We start from the raw sequence: 13,768 nt of genomic DNA, 5'->3' as shown, positions 1-13,768 counted from the left end.
GAAAACATTGCATAGCAATATGTTGTGATTTTTTAAATATTTTTTTTAATGCTGTTTTCTCTGTTCTACCCCATCCGACTCCATTTGAACTCTGTTAAACACAGTAACCCTGTTCCCATCTCTTCCTGACTCAAAAAAGGATATCAAAGCTTTGTGGTGGTTCCCTGTTGAAACATAATGTTTTTATCAGTTGTGCTTTCCTGATCTAGATGCAGTAAACATAATTTGATAGTTTCCTTTATGCTGTTTTTGTAAACAAACTAATAGTCAAATAAAAGCGTGCCGCATCTGCTGCTTTACTCTTACCTCCTGAGCCAGCTACCAGATGAGTGAAGGAAATCAAAGTGGTGTGGCATGACTTGGACTTGACAGACCTGCTGTTCACTTTTCATCAGTTTATTATCTTACACATATTCTTAAACTGATTAATAATTTGTTCAGCATTGTTTCCCTGGACAATAGATAGGATGATTGCTTTGGATTGCAGATACCTGGGGAGAGAAGTCTTGCTTGCTTTTTTCCCATCATCTCAACCTCAATGAACACATGAAGATAACTGATAGGCTGAATTCTTTCTCTGTGATTTTTCTTAAGTAACTTAGGATGAAAGAACTAAGGCTTGAATTGACATTTTGTCTGGAATCTGCAGAGTCTCAAGTTGCGCCAGGGGAGGTTTAGATTGGATGTAAGGAAAAATTTCTTTACTGAAAGAGTGGTTAAACATTGGAACAGGCTGCCCAGGGAAGTGGTTGAGTCACCATCCCTGGAAGTATTTAAAAAACGGGTAGATGAGGCGCTTAGGGACATGGTTTAGTGGGCATGGTGGTGTTGGGTTGACGGTTGGACTCGATGATCTTGGAGGTCTCTTCCAACCTTAATGATTCTATGAGTCTGTTGGTGGCGGGATTACCTTCTCTTTAATGGTATACAAAAACTAAAGTAGTCATGCAATTTAAAATTTCATGCTGGGCAGAATGCCACAATCTTTGAAGTCTCTTGGATGTTCTGGATATATGGAACTGCTTCTCTCTTGCTAGGGCATTATATTATGAAGGAAGTACTGTAAGACTAACAGGGACTGGATATTTTGTAGAGACGTTTCTGGAACCTTAGCTTGTATGTGCTGGCTTTGCAAGATTAACTGGTCTGTTTCCCATGACTCCAACCTGCTAGGGTTTTTTCTTCAGAACTAGAATATGTCTGCAATGTGTCAAATCTTTCTTTTTTATTTTCTGTTTACAGATGATATAATTAAACTGAACAAGAAAGAAGAGAGAAAACAGTATTCCCCCAAAATGAAAAGAGGGCTTCAGCAGAATCGAACTCGACAGTTCAGGACACCAGGCTCCAAGTGGGGAATCCAACAGCAGAAAGGTGTGTACGTCAAACATAATGTGGGTTGTGCAATATTTTTTTTGAGCTGAAATGTAACCTAATTGGTTACAGTTGGGGGGTTGGACTAGATGACCTCTAAAGGTCCCTTCCGACCCAGACTATTCTATGATTCTAATGAAGATGTGTGGATTGACGTGGTCAATTCAGGTATCTTTCAAATAGTGTCATATGCAGTTTTGCTTCTAATTCAGTTCTTTGTGATCCACTTATGTTTGGTTTTGTTTCTGGTTCAGTGTGAGAAAGTCATTGACGTGTTTGGCCAACAGGGAGCTTAGGTGCTTGATGGGCCCTATTTGACTCAAGGAAGGATTGGCTTTCTTTCTGATTTTTAAAATTTATTTTAATTTTGGAAATTGTGTTGATACTTTGTCCCTTCTCAGAGATGGATAGAAAGAGTGCTTATGCCAAAGCCTGTGTATTAGGAAATGTGGAGGCCTTGCCAGAGCTCAGAGCTTTGTGCAAAAAAGCCAGCGTATTTATATTTGCTAGGTAGAATTCTCCTAGTAGGCTTCCCCAAAATAGCTATTACTGCAGACTGTAATGCTGCCTCTGGGATATATAAATGGATAGTAAGGGTGTCTGAGTCAGCTTTTCTTGTTAAGATCTTGGGATGCAAAGGAAGCACCATGTCAGCCTTCTTAAGCCAATGTTTTTACAGTGGAATACGAAAGTGGGGAAAAATATCATATAGGCAGGGAGTGAAGAGAGGAAGAGTGCACACTAACAGCTTTACTGTAGATTCCCTGAGTAACTGTTGGGGTTTTTTTTAATAAACAGGAGTCATATTCTAAAATGATTCCCAGGTTTTAGCCCAGTACATGGCCAGCACCTGCTTGAAGTATAGAGTGGTTTTGTTTATGTTTAATTTTGAAAAGTACCTTTTTAACACTGGATTGTCAAAATATGGAAAAATTCTGTCTAATCAGAAAGCTTACCACCTCCATCCAAGCGAATGAAATGTTTAAGTTAATACATGCAATTTCTTGTTTAATAGCATTCATTTAAAACAAATACACATCTGTCTGGTGTATTCAGAGTGATCCCAATTTTGTCTTTGTTGTTGCTTAGTATTTGTTGTAGCAGCAGCTCATAGTTAACATCTTAGACACAAACGTCTTTGGGGATCAGTGGAATGTTGTGTTGCTCAGGGCTCAGAGAGTTCTGCTTTCTGTACAGGTCAACATAGCAGTGTTACTTAACTTGTTACTTAACTCGTTACTTAAATCTTTAGTAAATTGGTGACAGTGCAGGAAAATATTTTGCATCAGTCAGTCCAAGTCTAAGAATATTTGTGTAGGTGAAAGAGTAAGTGAATTTAAGTTACAGATTATCAAAGACGTAGGCTTCTGTTTATGACCGCAGTTGTCAAATGCAATTGTTCATGATCCAAAGGGCACAAAAGAAGCAAGTATTAGAATTTTGAATTTTAGGAGGAACTTGAGCTGCAAATATAAAACTCTAAATACAACTGTCTTGGCAGTGACTTTTCTCTCTTGGAACCTTCCCTCCTTGCCTGCCCTTGTTCTAGGAAAAAGCAAACGTTTTTTCGCAAAATTGCCAGATTCATGACATGTTGAAACGTTGTGAATAGCTTTAACTGCTCCCTCCTATACAGCTCCACACACTTTCTCCCATTGAAAGCAAACCTCTTTTATACTGCTTTTTGAGCAGAAGGTATCATTAAATAGTTCTTCTGAGCCTTCTAGTTATTAGGAGCTTATGACCAATAGATTTATTGCTGCTCGGTTGCAGAATAACTTATCGGTTATTCTGATAAGTAGCAAGTCCTCTGTTGTTTGTGGACAGCTACAGAAACCACAAATGATCAACAGCATTCAGTTCCTTGTGGTTTTAGAAGTGGCTGCCAAACTCTCTGGGAAGAAGCGAGGAACTTGAGCTGGGACTCTTTTCAGCTTTTGGGGGGAGAAACAGAGAGAAGGACATTGTTCATTCAAATACAAGTTGTCCTTGGTGGTACACAGAATGCAACTGCACAAAACCCTGTGCAGCCAGAGCTAACTTTGAGGTTGTTATTTATTTGAGCAGAGGTTGGTCCAGAGAGCTCGTAAGGTCCCTTTCAGCCTAAATAACCCTGTTTCTCAGCTTTTCTATTTGAAAAGAAGAGCATTTGCTAACCATCCACAAAATGTGGGTACACAGCAGTTTCTCCATGGCAAATTTATCTAAGTTAGGTTCTGATTGATGGCTTACCTCATGTGATGGCTCCTGTCTCATGAAGAAGCACAGATTTATTATCGATGCTATGAAGTCAGATATGTCAAAGCTAGCTGTGTCTGTTGCTGTAGAGCTGACTCCTTAGTCTTGAATTTATCTTGCAGTCTGAGGTTCTAAAGAGGATGATACTTGGGGATAAAACTGAAGCACAGTCTATATTCATAGCATGAAGTTAAATGGCTCCAGACAGGGTTAACCAAACCCTTGTAACTGGAGATTCCAGATGTTTATACTACAGACCTCAGACTTACAAGCCTTTTATATTCAAAGGCTGCTTTCAATTCTCAGTTTCATCCAGACTGCCATGCAGACTTCTAATTGAAAACACTTTAAATGTGATGTAATTCATACGCTGTTTAATATGGTTTTGTGGGCCAATTGCTGTATTCTTTTTTTCTTAAGTCATGTCTTGGGAACCACTGATCTAAATAAATAAGCTTTGAAGTTGCTTTTTTTCCTTTTCTTTAAATTAAACTGGTAATTTAAAGTTTGCTGAATGGGTGGGGAGCTGGATTTTTTTGTTTCGTTAGTTGGTTTGGTTTTGTATTATTCAGCACTTGATGAAGTTCCATTTCAGAGTATTTTGGTAGTTTTTCTATGCCAGAATGACTCTGAAGTTGTCCCTGTAGACATGTCAAATAACAAATTTTCGACAGAATTTAGTGCAATGAACTAGAGCAAAACTGTGATCTATATGAGAAGCTGATTATTGTTGTGCTAGGGCTTGGGCCAGACCTGCTAAAATAACTGAATGACCAAATTGTCTTCAAGTGTAGTGACAGCTTCTGCTCTGAGGCTTGAAGTGTGCAGCCAAATAACTTGCATTGCCTGCATAGCATCTTAAAGCAATAAGCTTTTTCTTCCAATAAGAATTATTGAACTCTTCATGCTTGTTGCAGGTTATGGTAAAAATCATTTGGGACGCAGAAAGAAGATAGCAGGGAAGAAGCGTTCTTACGGAGTTATAACTGGCTTGGCAGCCAAGAAAGCAATGGGTTCACGGAAAGGAATTAGTCCTCTGAACAGACAGCCACTTAGCGAGAAGGTAAGTAATGCAATTCTAGTGGTTCATGTAAGAACAGATTAAAAAAAGGAAACACAATGGCTTCAGAACAGTGCTACTGAAATATAAAATGGAGACATCTGGTACAACCTTTTGTTAAACTGGGGATGTGTTAGCTGAGTTCTTGTTTGTTTTGAGGGGGGTGGTTAATGACTAGGTTTGAAAGGGTTTTTTATCACTTAATTGGGTTGCAAGTCATGCAAATTGAAGTACAGAAGTAATTACAGAATTATGTTCATGCAAGTATGGAGGTAGTTACTGTATTTTTACAAGAAAACCTCACTTACTAGTATTTCTTGTCTTTGCATTGCTTTGTTACAAACCAGTGATTCAGCCGACATGCAGGTGTTAAGCATGTGCCTGTTACAAAAATGGAAGTTTTTGCAAAATACTTAACTCCATCAGTAGGCTCCTTCTTCTGCACTCCTCCAGTGCATTGTTGCCTGCTCCATCTCATTTAGTATTTTAGAATGGGCATTGGTTTTGGATTTGTGAAGAAGAGTAATTTTAAAGACATGTGGAGCATGTGTTTTGTCAATTTAGGGAGATACAGTAGTCAAAAAGTATCTGCTAAGCTCTGCTGTTATTTTTTTCTTTTGCCTGGTAATGAGGGAATATAGAATTCATGAAAGTGTAGAAGATATTTTCAAATTATACTAGACTGTGAAAGGTAGGCAAAGCCAAATGTGTTTTATATGCAGTTTGTAAATGGAAATTGAAGGAAAAAAATATATATAGAGTATATACTCTATATATATATAGAGTATACATATATGCTGTATATATTTATTGTTTTTTAAGAATGCACAGCGGAATTATCCAGTTCTGAAAAAGAAAACAAACCTGCAGAGACAATCTGAAATGCAGAGAAAGCAAGCTCCAGGCCTCAGGAGGCCTGCCCCGCTAAACAGAAGGTAAAATACCAAGTCTGCTTTCTGAACTCTTCTTGACAACTTTCCATAGTGAGTCTTGTTTGACAGGACTGAGTCCAAGAGAAGACGGTTGGTACTGGCTGTAGTGATAGGGTCAAGACTATCATGTGTATGAAGTTCTACAAACCTGGAAGCTGAGCATGGGACAAACGTGGTCCTGATACAAAGCCAGATAGTTATTACCGTGTAGAACGCTCAGGAAGTACCTCTGTTTGTGAGCACCTGGTATTCTGCCTTCATTTAAATTAGAGGCAGCCTATATGGAAACGGGCAACATGTGGCTTTCTGTAGCTTTGAAGTGACAGCTATGGTGTAGTGAACTTCCTAAATAAAATGCCTTTGTGGAAGCTGGTGCTATCTTCAGTTTCATGGAAGCTATTGCATGTTTTATTTGTGCTGGAATTAACATGTCTGTTATGAACTGCATCTTAACTGGTCTCCACGATGAAAACTTTCACTATGTGACTCTATTGTAGAAACTGTAAATACACTTTCTTTATACATATCAAGACTGCGCCTTTTTTCATCTAATCAGCAATGTTTAAAGTCCTGGGGGATACTGAGTAAAAAGCAGAATTAATAATCATACTGTCCTGTGACATAGAAGTGCTAGGCTTCTATGTAACAGAAGTGCTTTCTCCATTTATGAGTAATGTGGTTTGTTCCTAGTAGATGAGAAGCTTACTGCAACTGAAATGTTCAGCCTCAAAGAGGCAGCGTTGCAGATGTCCTTAGGGGGATGTACTGGGCACTTTCCCGACTTTCATAGTGGTCTCTCTAAGATGTTTTCTGTGGATTCTTTGATAACTATATTTTAATAAATATTACAGGAATAACATGCCATCCACTTTTGCCAGAATTGGAAACAAACTAAATCAGCAGAAAGACACTCGTCAAGCAACTTTCCTGTTTAGAAGGGGCCTGAAGGTAAAATAATTACTGAAAACAACAACAAAGTTGTACCACAGGTTCTAAGCTAACCTATAACACTGATATTAATAAATCAACTTCAAATTTCAGATCTGGGTAGAAACTTCAGGTGGACTGGGAAATAGGCGTGGGTTCTTCTAGGGAAATGTACTTGTCCTCTTCAGTGACTGTAACCCATTGAGTCTTGCTTCCTGTTCCAGTACAGCTGGACTGTCCTGAGGGGCATGGAACTTGTCAGACTGTTTGAGGGTAGTTGCAAGCTATTCATTTTTCCTTTTAAAAGTCAATGTTAGAAAGCACTGTGCAGCTTTCAAAAGTTGCCTTTGGGTGAAGGATAGAGCAGAAACACGTTTTAGAGACTGGTTATGGTTTGGGGTTTTCTTTGTTATTTTGGGGTTATTTGTTTTAGTTATTATTTTAGTTACTTGAGGATTTTTTTAGTTGTTTTGAATGAGATCAAGAGAACAGAGAGTATGCAGTGAATGATAGTGGTGGTCTCTGTTTTGGTTTGTGCCCTCATTCTACATCTGCCATCGTTGCGACTGTAGGTAGTTGCTGTCTTCCATCCACGTGGATTGCAGAATTACAGACAGGATCAGGAGGAAGAAAAACAAAACCAAAGTCCTTTAAAACAGCAGTGGGACTTAGTGGCCTATTGGATATTATGTATGTTAACATCAATCAGATTAGGAACGAACCAGTTTTTTCTTGCTGGCCCAGTAACATTTTGGTGTATCTTGGTCAAGTGTGTGTTTGCTGACATAGTCCTCAAAAATGTTTCCATCTCTTTCTTGGTTAAGTTACTGTCATTGACAACTTTGTTTAAATCATTTTGTATTCTTAAAGTAATTTCTTTCCAATGTCTTACAAAGGTAATAGGATAGTTATCTTTGAAGTCCCTCTGAAAGTACAGCCCTGTTTGTGCAGAGTGTACAAACAGCTTTAAACTTCTGTTTTTGAACTGCTATATCTCCAGCTGCTACAATGGAAATTGAAACACTATTCAAATCCAGTGTCTGTATTGATGTGTCTTCAGGTGCAGGCCCAAGTGCAGTCAACAGACGATCTTGATAATCAGACAGTAAAGAGAACTCGTCAGTAAGTATTTAATTTGGAAAACTTCAGTTTGGTTACTCGTATGATTCTCGTTTTAGTTCTGGCTTCCTGGCTATGATAATTGAATGGGTTTTTTTTTCCCTGTAGGCATATCAACTGAGTGACAGTGATCCTCCCCCTATTCTCAGTTATTTCCTAAATTATCTTCTAATTTAACCAGGAGGAGTTTGTTTGCATAAGACGCTTGCAGGAATGAGGGGGAAGGTGGTAGCTTCAGAGGATCAGACTAATCTCTACCACTCATGAATACTGCATGGACTGGAAGAAAAATTCAAATGTCAATGTTCTCCTGAGCTCTTGATGTAATTTCCGTTTTATTTAATATACACATAAGCCTATGAAGCAGTTTGGAAATAAGCAAGGCAGGTCACAAGGTGGACACTCAGCTCTGCCCCCATGTGTTCTTCCCATATCATTCTGTGCCTGCTTGGCTCTTTGCAACTTGTTTGTTGGTAACACAACAGGCTGAGTAAGCAGCGTATGCCGCAGACCTGCAGTCTGTCACCTCTTTGATTTGCTGTGAGGACCATTTTGGCCCCATCTGTGGCAAGGAAACTGAATGTTTTAAAAAAGCGAACACTTCAGTCAGTGCTGTAGTTCTGGTACACCTTGCCAGCATGTGATGTAGCGCTCACCTGAATAGGTTTAGATAATGTAAAAGATGCAAGAATCAATGGCCAAGCTTCTTGTAGATTGTTTGACTGCATGTGGTCTTCGTACTGGCCTATATTCCGAAAGCTTGTACATTCTTTACTAGCCAGTGTTTTGGACACACACTTAAAGACACTCCGACTGAAATTTCTGCAACGTTTTTGTAAGTGATTTCTGTGTTTTCAAACTAGATGGCGAACTTCTACCACGAGTGGAGGGATTCTGACTGTATCCATTGACAACCCAGGAGCAATCATAACCCCGATGTGAGTTTTCAAAAAAGTTCTGAAATGTTCTCAACATAGCTGAAATAGCTGTTCTGAGCAATTTAGCAAGTTCCTTGCAGACAGTATTTCTGGTGACCTCAAGGTCACAGCTTCTTGTGAAGACTTTTAAATCTGGCCCCTTTCTCAGTGTTTCTGAGCTGTGTTTGAATAATATCACAGCTGGATTTCTCAAGGCATCTCCCAGTTGGGAGCTTGATGTGGTGTATGGAGTTGAAGAGTGGTGGGCTGGTAGATTTTCACCTTGTTTGCCTCTTCCAAGTCAGACTGCATTGCAGCTGTTTTCCTTCCCTATCTGAATGAAAATGAATGAGCATCCAGTTGATGAGTGATGGTAATGGTTCCTCCCTGATTCATAAAGATACTGCTAGAGTTGTGCTTAAAGAAAGCATTGCTGTATTTGTCTTCGGGAAGTTGACGGTACTGTTGTTTCATGAGGTGTTTTGTTTTAAAAATCTCGAGTAGTTTTTTTCATTAGTAGCATCTTACCTGTAAGGAAGACTGTACCGATTTTTATTTTTTGTATTTATGGGAATAATTAACCACAAATTACGCACTTGTCAGTAGGATTGAGAGATAAAAGATAAGATCGCCTCCTGTTGGGACACTTGCTGTCTGATAGCAATAACAAATGCTACCCTTTTAAAGTTCTGACTGAGTTTTACCTTCTTGAATTTGTGCCCTCCGGCTATTCAGCCAGCCTGATCAAATGGCCTGATGAAAAATTCATACCTCTATCAGCATTAAGGCTTTATTGCATAGAACGCGTATTCACTGTGTCCTTTGTAACATTCTTCTTTCACAGTTCCCAGAAATTACGATTAACTTGTACTCCTGTGCCACCATTTCTGATGAAGAGGGACCAATCTGAAGAGAAGAAGATTCCCAAAGGGGTTCCACTGCAGTTTGATATTAATAGTGTTGGAAAACAGGTAAATGCAGTTTCTTTCCTTAACTGTGGAAGTAGTTTCAAGACAGATAAAAGTCAGTGAGCCAGATACTTTCCTCCTAAACTCGCTAGTGACAGAAAGAGGGAACTAGTGACTACTTCTTGTTTCCATTTCCAGTTTTGCCACTAACTTGCAATGTAACTTCAAGCAAGTAACTCAGCTCACTGTTCCTGTTCCTCTAGTTCATGTCATGTATGCCCACATGCTTTAAATGGGATTTAAAATGTTGAATGTTTCTAAAAGGCTTGTGGTGTTCCTGCTGTGCTTGAATCAGCAACTGTGCGTAATTCAGGGGTGAGCTTCTTTCAGTTGTTTAAACTGCATGGAACTCTGACAGCTGAATTTATATGGCAACTTTTGCTATGCATCTAGGAAAAGAAAAATCAAATGTGATGACGTAAAGGCTTGAAAGATAAGCAATTTTTCACAAGTTTCGTGAAGACAGGCGATGTGGTGCAGGAATCTTAGTGCTGTCATTGAAGGAATTCTTACGGGGTGACAGTTAGATACTGTTCTTATAATCAGCTCCTTACTGCCAGCTGTAGAAAATGATATGGGATCAGTGTGTCGGTCTGGTTTTGGTCCTTCCATGAATAAGGAATATGTCAAAAATAGTTTACTACTATATTGTAAAATTAATTTGAACATTTGGACTCCAGTCTACTGCCTCAACTGGGTGGACTGGAAAGCAACTTGCATTAACACGGTTAAAATGCTGCATTTGTTGATGTTGCATAGAATCTGTGTGGGGAAATGAGTGTAGTGAAAGTTCCCTTTTTCGGTCTGTCTGTCCTCAGTTTAACGTACGATACTTTGAGTAGACTTTCAGTCTTGACATTGTGTAACTATGTGTTCTTAATGAATTCTGAGAAATACTAGCTCTTGATGTATAGTCCAATCTGATTTTTAAATGGTGTGGGAAATGATTAAATCAAATTAAACATTTTTTTTTTTTTTAATCTAAGTGAGGCAATTAAGAAGTCAAGTGATGATACAGAATGAGGAAAAAATTTTTTCTTGTCCTCATTACTTTGATTAAATTAACCTAACATCTTTTATGTTTGTGGTGAAATGACTGTATTTTTCAGACAGGGATGACATTGAACGAACGTTTTGGGATCCTGAAGGAACAAAGAACAGCGCTGTCTCAGAACAAAGGAAGTCGTTTTGTAACAGTGGGCTAACCTGGCAGATGGACTTGAGCACTGATCCCACCTACCTAAGAAACTGAGATAAAAGTGGGCAGAAGAGTACAGCATACGTCACTGAAATTCTCCAGACTTCTTGCTAAGATGGTGGCAGAGCTATCTATCTTTATTACTTTTACTTTGAATGGTAAAAGACATGATGCCCTGAGGGGGGGAAAGTGGGGAAACTGATCCGCTGGAGTGGCACCATCACCTGGTTGGAAAAGATTCTGTTGCCCAGCTGATGACAAACACGGATTTTGGTTCATCTTGAAGCCAAAACACAAATTTTAAAATTCGGGGGTTTTTTGTCTAGGAGTGCTCAGTATCTGTTCTTTGACCCCTCTGTTATGGTAAAGATTGTGTAAGTGTTTCATTACAAACCCCATTTTAGGGTTTTTTAGGGACTGCCTATGAACTTTCCTTTGGACTGCAGTTTGGCACAGAGCCTCAGTCCATGAATACTTTGGTAGTGATGTAGCGGCATTTTTCATGGGAGCATTGGTTGTACTTCTTTGTGCTTTTGAAGTTCAATTTTTTTCCTTTCTTGAAAACTAAATGTTTTGCATCCTCACGTTCACAAATAAAGCTGTTAGCTGAGACCCAAAATACATGATTGGGATGGAGACTATTCTACTCTTATCCTTAAAAGTGGTCCAGATCATATTGGAGGAATACTGCACAGGCAGTATGAGAGTAATTTATATTACGAATAGCTCAAATTCATCATCCTCCTCTGTAAATGGAGTATATCTGTCTCCTTTTTTTTTTTTTAAAACTTTTGCTTTCTATTTCTTTTTGTAAGTTTTTTTCATAAACTTAATGCAATAACTTTACATTTTTGAATAATTTCCTAGGAATAAATACAACAGTTCACAAGGAAGTCAGTGGTATGGTACAGTTCCTTACCCTCCCAGACGTAGGATTCTCATCTTGCATACCTTGCCCCAGAGGGTTTTCTCTGGCTCTTCTTACAAATAGCCAGAGGCAAGCAATCTAATGGCACTTGTTTGTATGTACCAAAGAGAGGTAAGATGTGAAGCTGATCAGAAGTGGTCAGACACCTTGAAATTGGCTGAAACTGGGGAACGTTGCTGGAAGAAAGCCCTCGGTTTGCCAGCGTGTGTAAGGCATTAAGCAGGAGCACACAGTCACTTGCTTTAAGCTTAGCTTTGTGCATCAGAATCTGCAGGATGGTAACAACTGGGGCATCCTCAGTCTGAATTTATGTGATCCCTAAAACTGAGGCACCTGTTCAGAATTGCTTCCAGACCAGGAACTGATGAATCTAACGCTGTTCTATAGCAATGAGATTTAGGTACAGTCAGGTAAAAGAACGATTGGCTTGCTGCATCCGGAAATGTTTATGGTGTTTGAAGTGGGCTTAATTCCTTTTATCGTTCTTGAAGAATTTACATTTGACTTCTTACAGGGTTGGTTTCCTTGCATTTTTATCTCAAATTACAAGTTAACTAGCATTTACTGAGAACTTCAATGTTGAAGAGCATTTGACAGTAGAAGGGCTGTTGTTTGTATAGCAGTTTTAAAGTCAGAGTGCATCCTGATGCTATATAGTACTTAAACCCTTATTTTTAATGTTGAAAAATACACCTTAGCAGAAGCAAACTAAATGTAATGGTGTTAAGGTTTTTTTCTTAATTACTAGTAGGAAATTTTTTTTTGGAAAAAAATGTCCCACTGTTAGAATTTGAGTAGATAAAGTGTTGTCAGTCATCCTGTTTCAGTGTATACATTTTCCATGTGCCAGGATGCAACAAAAAAATCCTTTTGCATCAACATAGATGCAAAACATTGATGCAATGCATCAAAAAATGCTAGTTTGTATTTAATGAGAAGATGCTTTACACTGTACCTTTTGGTATTTTTTGGAGAAGTTATTACATTTGATCTATTCTGAAGCTGTTAAGTTTTTTTTTTTTTTAAATAAAAAGTTACAGGTTTCATACTGTCTTGTTCCTGTTACAACCACCTGGGCAATATATCGGTTACGTGGATTTTCTGATATCCTTCAAGGGGTTCTTGGTGATTAAATTCTTATTAAACATTCTGAAGAATATACCAAAAAGCAGCTTAATTTAAAGAGGGCTTGCATTAATTGCCCAGCTTAATATCCTGAAAATTAAGCACTTCTTGGAGTGGCACCGAATGAGCTCACTTGCGTTTCAATGTGTCAGCTGTTAATGTATTTTTCAGTAGCACTGTCTAATTTAGTGGTTTGGTGTGCTTATAGTACCAGATCCCTTAATCTGTCAGCCCAAGCACTGGTTTTCACGTTGCTGTGACACGTCTTGCTAGCGAGAAGTCACTGTAATCTAAACCTGGTATTACAGGATCAGCGTGAACGCCCCGAGAAACGACCGCCGTCGTGTTTTCCAGTGCGGTGCCGGCAGGAGGCTTGCGTAAGCAGTGGAAGTGCTGCTATTAATTGGCGGCGCAGGAAAAAAATACTGCCTGTAAATATGTTTGATAAGGTGTCCGAGTATGGCGAGGAGCGCCTTGGCACCTGACTGTCTGCGGTCTTTGTTCTTCGTTACAAGCTCAAGTCTGTAGGGTTACCAGCTTCGGGCGGCGTTCGGACGCGCAACAGCTCCAGCGTAAGCAGCTGATCCGTCCTTCCCCGGAGCAAGGCTGGCATTTACCTGGACGTTGCAGAGTGCGACCTTTTAAGGATTGATGACATCAGGGGAAAAAAAACACGGAGCAGTTGGTGCTTTTCCCACCCGGTTCAGATATGTGCGTTTTGTCCTGTGTTTGCTGCTGGAATGGGTCTGACGACGCACCCGGCAGCGCTGAGCAGTTCTCGCCCAAAAGCCGACCTGCGCTGAGCGGCCGGCGCGGCATCCCACCCGGGCGGGTAAACTAGGATTTTTCTGAACTTCGGAAGGTGTACGGGCACTACAGCCGTTGTCAAGGAGAGGCGGGCACCCTCGAACGCCAGATTACCCCAGGCGAGTGGAAAAATCAGACCCGAAAAGAGGATGTTACGGGTTTGTTTTTTTTTTTA

At 39.5% G+C, this 13,768-nt stretch overlaps 2 protein-coding genes across 2 annotated transcripts in view; both read left to right on the top strand.

The window, feature by feature from the left end:
* FYTTD1 (forty-two-three domain containing 1) overlaps positions 1-12,707 on the top strand; it is a 23,133-nt gene extending 10,426 nt beyond the window's left edge. The window contains exons 2-9 of the mRNA XM_009323596.1: positions 1,243-1,374; positions 4,530-4,675; positions 5,495-5,607; positions 6,456-6,552; positions 7,592-7,653; positions 8,514-8,588; positions 9,412-9,538; positions 10,645-12,707. Coding sequence (XP_009321871.1) covers positions 1,243-1,374; positions 4,530-4,675; positions 5,495-5,607; positions 6,456-6,552; positions 7,592-7,653; positions 8,514-8,588; positions 9,412-9,538; positions 10,645-10,740 — 848 coding nt within the window. The 3' untranslated portion in view covers positions 10,741-12,707. The remainder of the gene's footprint in view (positions 1-1,242; positions 1,375-4,529; positions 4,676-5,494; positions 5,608-6,455; positions 6,553-7,591; positions 7,654-8,513; positions 8,589-9,411; positions 9,539-10,644) is intronic.
* LRCH3 (leucine-rich repeats and calponin homology (CH) domain containing 3) overlaps positions 10,849-13,768 on the top strand; it is a 69,067-nt gene continuing 66,147 nt past the window's right edge. The window contains exon 1 of the mRNA XM_009323595.1: positions 10,849-10,891. Coding sequence (XP_009321870.1) covers positions 10,849-10,891 — 43 coding nt within the window. The remainder of the gene's footprint in view (positions 10,892-13,768) is intronic.

Source organism: Pygoscelis adeliae, unplaced genomic scaffold (assembly GCF_000699105.1).
Source record: "Pygoscelis adeliae isolate BGI_AS28 unplaced genomic scaffold, ASM69910v1 Scaffold245, whole genome shotgun sequence".
Taxonomy (NCBI): Eukaryota; Metazoa; Chordata; class Aves; order Sphenisciformes; family Spheniscidae; genus Pygoscelis; species Pygoscelis adeliae.
This window is presented reverse-complemented; position numbering and strand designations above follow the sequence as displayed.